Genomic DNA, 7,500 nt, shown 5'->3' on the forward strand with positions numbered 1-7,500 from the left:
CCTGGTCACTGTTACTGTTACTCACAGAGTTCAACCTGCCCAGCCCTGTATACCTCAGACTGAACCACAGGTAGAAAAACTGGTTATCAGAAGGTCATGAGTTCAAATCCCACCTGGGAACACCGCCACTAGTGTGCCCTTGAGTAAGGCACTTAGCCCGTAAATTACTCCAGGGAGACTGTCCTTGTAATCTGTCATTGTGAGTTGCTTTGGATAAAAGCGTCTGCTAAATGTTAGAAAACAAAACAAAGTGGCCTGCGGTGGTCCAGTGGTCTAGCACCGCGGTCTACAGCACATATGCCCATGTCGGCATGGGTTCGAATTCGGCCCATGCCCTAGTGACATGCCCTCTCTCCCTCCTTCTCCTACTTTCCTGTCTGTCTTCACTATCTGTCCAATAAAATGAAAAATATGAGTGAGACTGCCCCACTCAGAAAACAACATAAAAAAAAACAACAACAAAAAAACACTGTACTGTCCTTCAGACTGATCCCCTACCCCACCTCAGACCCCTGCAAGTAAAACAAATAAATAAATAAATCACCAGCCCAGTCAACACTGACCCTCTACTAGTTCTGCCCCCCCCCCTCTCCCCCCTCCCCGGGGTCAAACAGCTTCCCCAACACCAACCTGCCCGATCCCACAGCTATCCCTTGCTCAGATGAATGTGATGTCATTGGTGAGATATGCGTTATGTAAGCAGAGTATATCATTTCAGAGCTCTTTTTTTTTCATGGTTCAATCTGAGCTGAGAAGTTCCTCTGACTCTCTCTCTCTCGTCTGTGGATATTATGTTCAGAGAAAGAACGTGGTCCATTCACCAGCCCCAAACGGCGGGAGGCACTTAGGCCTATATGTACGCCCCCAGCAGTACAAATGGACCATATTTGAACAAGCTGGCATTCTCAGAAGAGATAATGCTATTAAATGTTAATCATCTACTACCGTCTGTAGTATTGTCCAGCATAACAGGCTGACCAAGCAGGGGAGGGAGATAGGGAAGGAGAGAGAGAGAGAGAGAGAGAGAGAGAGAGAAGAGAGAGAGAGAGAGAGAGAGAGAGAGAGAGAGAGAGAGAGAGAGAGAGGGAGAGAGGGAGGGAGAGAGGGAAGGAGAGACTTTGTGAAAAAGCACTTGATAGTGGAACTACTCTGCCTTACAGCTCAGAGGAAGAATATTTTCACATCACTGAGTCTCTCGTTCTCTCTCTCTCGTTCTCTCTCTCCTTTCCACTCATTCTGTCTCTTCCCCCTCGCTGTCTCTCCCTTTATCTCTGTCTGAGTCTATCTGTCCTCCCTCCCTCCCTCCCTCCCTCCCTCCCTCCCTCCATCTCATCTGTATATTTAGAAGCAGGGCTGAGGGAGAGGAGGAGGAGGGGGATGGAGGAGGATGGTGGGGGGGGGCAGTTCTCAAATACAGTCTGTGCTGTAACATAACATATGTTGTGACTCACGGCGACCATCGCGGTCAGCACGTAGCGGGGTGGGGGGTGACAGGGTGGGGGGGGGGGATGAGTCCGCTGGGCAGAGAGCCCCTGAGTGACGCCATACTACCACGTTGAGTCTGCTCTGCTTCACCATATCCATCAGACATCTGCTGCTGCTCCTTTGCGTACTTCAGTATATAGACAATACACACAATACACACGGTGGTGGTTTGACCTATGACCCCCCCGGACAGCTAATGTATGTCAGTCAGGAGAGTGTCTCTACTCGGTCGTGAGGGCAGGGGGGGGGTCCAACTCCCGCCTCAAATGCCTTTTTCTTCTCTGGCTTGAATGGCTGAATGTCCTTGCTGTGGTCGGTTCGGTTCGGTCCAGACAAGGATATTGATGGCTGTTCATCCGTCCGTGAAGGAGGAGGGCTCGATGCGGAAATGTCAGCGGTCGCGTGAGAAAGAGACTGCGCGAGAAAAATACCTTTGTGCTTTTTTTTGGGTTTCTCAGGCGACTTGGGTAAATGCTACGCTGTTGTTATTTCTAGTCGTCATGGCGCACGCTAGGAAACCCCAAAACCACTGAAAAGGATCAGTACCACTACCTCTGTACTGTCCTCCTCACAGACCGTCTCTCTCTCTCTCTTTCTCTCTCTCTCACTCCCCCCTCTCTCTCTCCCTCCCCCCCTCTCTCTCTCTCTTTCTCTCTTTCTCTCTCACTCCCCCCCCCTCTCTCTCTCTCCCCCCCCTCTCCCCCCCCCCCCCCTCCCTCTCTCTCCTCTCTCTCCTCTCTCTCTCTCTCTCTCTCTCTCTCTCTCTCTTCTCTCTCTCTCTCTCTCTCTCTCTCTCTCTCTCTCTCTCTCTCTCCTCTCTCTCTCTCTCTCTCTCTCTCTCTCTCTCTCTCTCTCTCTCTCTCTCTCTCTCTAGGTTCTCTCAGCTGAAGAGCCTGAACCTTTCACACAACCGGTTGGGTGTGTTCCCAGAGTCTGTGTGTGAGATCCTCACTCTGAGCGAGCTCAATCTCTCCTGCAACGGCCTCCACACTGTCCCTGGGACAGATAGGCAACCTTCAGAGGTGAGACACACACACACACACACACACACACACATACACACACACACACACACAGTATCACAGTAACAAAGACAAATACAAGCACTTACAAGGCCTCAAACTAAGCCAGAGAAGGACGCCATCTATCCAATACCCTCTCTATGTCAGAGATGCATATTAGCACAGTTCAGGCCCACCTAGCAAATGCCTTAGGAGTCTACAATGTAGACATATACAGTACAGTACATATCTATACAATATCTCACACGTTACGATACTATCCCACCCTCATTCCTCATTCAAAATATCTTGTTCAAGCCCTCGTACTTTACACTCTCAATTCAGCTGTGAGCTTCTGTGGTGATAGTAGAGCGAAGGGTATCCTGTAATGTAGCGTGGATGTAGCGGTGGACATGGTGTGCTGCTCAGTCAGTCAGTGTGTGTGTGTGTTCAGTCCACTCTCCCTGCTGCTCCACAGCCCACACATTAGCCTCTGCCTGGCCACATGAGTCCACTCACTCCTCTCTGCAATGAATCATTGTCCAGGAATTTCTCTCTCTCTCTCTCTCTCTCTCCCTCTCTCTTTCTCTCTCTCTCACTACGTGTGTGTGTTTTGTGTGTTGTGTGTGTTGTGTGTTTTGTCTGTGTGTGTATGTGTGTGTGCGTGTGTGTGTTTTGTGTGTATGTGTGTGTGTGTGTGTGCGTGTGTGTGTGTCTTAATTGAACCAATGAGATGCATTAAGTTCAGCTGTTTTTGTTATGCAACCAGATTACATCAAGCTTTAAAAGCAGGCCAGTTTTCATGCTCTCGGCCGCTGCATGCAGGGAGGTGCTTAATATAGAATGGATGGACGTGATCGCAGATGTACAAAACACTGACTGACGTTCTCACCTCATCTGGAAAGTCGACTGATGGTACTTCCGCAAGATAGGCAAGATTAAAGAGAGCTCTCTCTCTCTCTCTCTCTCTCTCTCTCTCTCTCTCTCTCTCTCTCTCTCTCTCTCTCTCTCTCTCTCTCTCTCTCTCTCTCTCTCTCTCTCTGTGTCCCCCCAGCCTGCAGACCCTGTCTCTGGATGGAAATCACTTGAGTTCCTTGCCTGAGGAGCTCGGCGGCCTCTCCCAGCTCACCAGCCTGGGGCTTTCCTTCAACAACTTCCCCCACATCCCTGGTGTCCTGGAGAGGCTGAGCGCGGTGGACAGGCTGGCCATGGCTGGGAACAGGGTGGAGAGCCTGGAGTTAGGGACTCTGGCTCGGATGAGCCACCTCAAGAACATTGACCTGCGGTGAGGAGCCACAACAAGCACCCCCCCCACCTTCAGCCCCCTGCCTCTGTATGGGCCCCTCTCGCATCTCTCTCTCTCTCTCTCTCTCTCTCTCTCTCTCTCTGTATCTTAATCTCTCCCCCTCTCCATATCTCCATCTCTCCCTCTCCATATATCCCACTCTCCATATCTCCAATCTCTCCCTCTCTATATAGCTCTCCGTCTCCCCTGTCTATATCTCTATCTTTCCCTCTCCCCTCTCCATACCGCCCTCTCTCCCTCTCACGGTTTATAGACTTGTCAGTCACTGCGTACATAATGCAGGATCAATACACAATGGTAATGCAATGAGAGGCCTCCTGTCAGTAAATCGCGCAGTGAGTTGGCAGACAGGCAGAGACAGGCAACCGTGGGCTCGATAATAATAAACAGTATTCCCCCCACCCTCACCCCCCTCCCCCCCCCAGCCCCACCCCAACCCCGCCTCACCCAGCCTGTGTTTTTCAGATGTTTTAAAGTGGCATCGTAATTCATTGGGTCTCTCCCGCCCGTCTCCCCCGCCCGTCTCCCCCCGCTCTCTCTCTCTGCCTCACCTTGAGCGTGAGTTATTCCATGGGGGTGGGTGGCGGGGGGGATTTATGGGTGCTGGCTGGGTGCACCTGGGCTGGATTAGGGGGGCCAGCCGGCCTCATAAAAGGAGCGGTGAGAGAGACGGGCCCGGTCTGGGACTCATCAGCGAGGGATAGGTGATACGTACGCTAGCTCCCCCCACCCCCACCCACCCTCCTCCCTGCTTTGCTCTGCTCCTCACCTGAACTGGCCTGTTTGTTTTTGATTTGATGTGGGGGGGGGTTTGGTTTTGTGTTCTGCCTTGTTGTTGGCGTTCTGTTTGTTTATTCTAACCCAGTGTTCTGTCTGGGTCCGGTGTTCTAACCCAGTGTTCTGTCTCTGTCCGGTGTTCTAACCCAGTGTTCTGTCTCTGTCCGGTGTTCTAACCCAGTGTTCTGTCTGGGTCCGGTGTTCTAACTCAGTGTTCTGTCTCTGTCCGGTGTTCTAACCCAGTGTTCTGTCTGGGTCCGGTGTTCTAACCCAGTGTTCTGTCTCTGTCCGGTGTTCTAACCCAGTGTTCTGTCTCTGTCCGGTGTTCTAACCCAGTGTTCTGTCTGGGTCCGGTGTTCTAACCCCGTGTTCTGTCTGGGTCCGGTGTTCTAACCCAGTGTTCTGTCTGGGTCCGGTGTTCTAACCCCGTGTTCTGTCTGGGTCCGGTGTTCTAACCCAGTGTTCTGTCTGTGTCCGGTGTTCTAACCCTGTGTTCTGTCTGGGTCCAGTGTTCTAACCCAGTGTTCTGTCTGGGTCCAGTGTTCTAACCCTGTGTTCTGTCTAGGTCCAGTGTTCTAACCCCGTGTTCTGTAGAAACTCATTAAAAAAGCTGGGGTTACTTTGTGATTGATATCAAATAAAACAACTATTAGCTGATGTAATGCAGTCGAGGACCGTCAGAGCCTATTTTTCACACACACGTAGCTATTGGTTGATAATACATTAGCCCCTCTACACCACAAATTCAACCAAATCGAATCATCGACACATGAGGCTGGAGATGTATGCAATGCCGAGATATTTTGGGATACAGCTGCCATATGTTTGCAACAGGTGTTAGCCAACTCTCCGCTACGCTAGTTAAGATACAGTATATCATTGGCCAGCAAAAAAAATTCTGTCCATACGATGTCGGTAGGACTGTAACTAGTCACAGTTACTGAGAAACCTACCTTGTGTTTATTGCGACCCTTTCTGTTAGCTGGTTTAGACAGCTAGCTACTGGTGGTTCACCAGGTTCGTCAAGGCATCTCTCTGCTGTTTGACAGACGACGAGTCGAACAGTACCAGTCAATAGATGGTGTGTCACTTACGGTACACTTATTTTATATCACCCAAATATCAAATCAGGTCGCCAATTATGAATGAAGGCAGTTTGATGGAGCAGGGTTTTACAGAGGGTGTGAATGAGAGAAGGCTGCTCTTGCCCCCCAGCTGAAAAGTTTAACATATGTGTGTGCGTGTGTGTGTGTGTGTGTGTGTCTGTGTGTGTGTGTCTGTGTGTGTGTGTGTGTGTGTGTGTGTGTTAATGTTGTGTGCTGTGTATACACTATATGTTTGTGTGTGTGTGTGTCTGTGTCTGTGTCTGTGTTGCGGCGGCAGGCTGAACGGGCTGCGCTGGGTGAGGAGTGAGAGCCTGGAGGCGTTGAAGCAGGTGTCCCAGCTGGACCTGCGGGACAACCACCTGACCTCCCTGGACCTCAGCTCCGCCTGCAGCCTGGAGACGCTGCACTGCCAACGCAACCAGCTGGGGGCGCTCACGCTCAGCGGCTTCACCCTGCGCACGCTCCACGCCAGCAGCAACCGTGAGTGGAGTATCTCTTCTCTCTCTAGCTGTCTCTCTCTATCTATCTCTCTCTCTTTCTCTCTCTCTGTCTCTGTCTCTCTCTATATCTCTCTCTTTCTCTCTGTCTCTGTCTCTCTCTATCTATCTCTCTTTCTCTCTCTGTCAGTGATAACCAGCCTCCCCTGGTGTGTGTGGAAGTCTCTCTTTGTGTGTGTCTCTCTGTGTGTGTGTGTGTGTGTGTGTGTGTGTGTGTGTGTGTGTGAGTGTGTCTCTCTCCCTCTCTCTCTCTCTCTCTCTCTCTCTCTATCTCTCTATCGCCCTCTCCCACTGTTACATAATAACACATATAGACATCAGTGGCTTGGCTGCTGACCAGTGCTTGTCTCCCCCCCCACCCCCACAGGCCTGACAACAGTCAACATCTACCCCGTTCCCAACCAGCTGACACAGATGGACCTATCTCGGTGAGCGCTGTAGTCATACAGTCATGTTAAAAAACATCCCATGAAATATGTTGTTCTTTTTTTTAAGAAATATGGACATATTTGATCTTCTTTCAAACAATATCTATAGATAAAGTTGATGTAATTGAATCAAAAACAATGAAAATGTAACATTGTTATCATTTAGGGAACAAAAAATGAACAAAGATGCCAATTCTTAGCTAATATTGCCCCCTTTGGCTGAAATTACCTCAATTAGATGTTTCCTATAGCTGTCTACCAGTCTCTGACATCGACTGGGAGAACGTTTTTCCACTCTTTCAGCTGTGTGATGTTTGAGGGGTGTCTTGCATGCCATTCCAGAACTCTCCCATTTCTTTCTTTTGAGCCATTCTTTGGTGGATTTACTGGAATGTTTTGGGTCATTGTCATGTTGCATGGTCCACATCCACTTAAATGTCTGGACAGATGGTCTCACATTTTCATAGTGGATTCTATGATGGTGAGCTGGCCAGGCCCTGCTACAGCAAAGCAGCCCCAATCCATAACATTTCCACCCCCAAGCTTCACAGTTGGAATGAGGTTCTTGTGCTCAAATGCTGTAACTTATGTTACTGTGCCCAAATAATTCACCTTTGGATTCATCTGTCCAAAGCACATTGTTCCAGTCATGGTGTTTGTCTAGGTTTTCTCTGGCAAACTTTAGTCTTGCTCTGATGTTGTTTTTTGGTTTTTTTACACCAAGGGTTTCCTCCTTGCACATCTTCCATGAAAATCAAACTTGTGCATCCTCTTTCTGATGGTCGATGGTTGATATTTTGACATCAACTATGGCAAGAGCTACCTGTAGGTCCCGTGATGACATTTAGGATTGTTGGAGACTTATTAAAAATAGATTTAATAGATTTAAAGATTTTCACG

At 49.5% G+C, this 7,500-nt stretch overlaps 1 protein-coding gene across 1 annotated transcript in view; it reads left to right on the plus strand.

Moving 5' to 3' along the window:
• phlpp2 (PH domain and leucine rich repeat protein phosphatase 2) overlaps positions 1-7,500 on the plus strand; it is a 37,870-nt gene that overhangs the window by 20,576 nt on the left and 9,794 nt on the right. The window contains 5 exon segments of the mRNA XM_080543215.1: positions 2,360-2,483; positions 2,485-2,507; positions 3,541-3,771; positions 5,953-6,155; positions 6,540-6,600. Of these exon segments, the coding sequence (XP_080399341.1) occupies positions 2,360-2,483; positions 2,485-2,507; positions 3,541-3,771; positions 5,953-6,155; positions 6,540-6,600 (642 nt within the window).

This window comes from Nansenia antarctica (genome assembly GCF_963989245.1).
Source record: "Nansenia antarctica genome assembly, chromosome: 1".
Lineage (NCBI taxonomy): Eukaryota > Metazoa > Chordata > Actinopteri > Argentiniformes > Microstomatidae > Nansenia > Nansenia antarctica.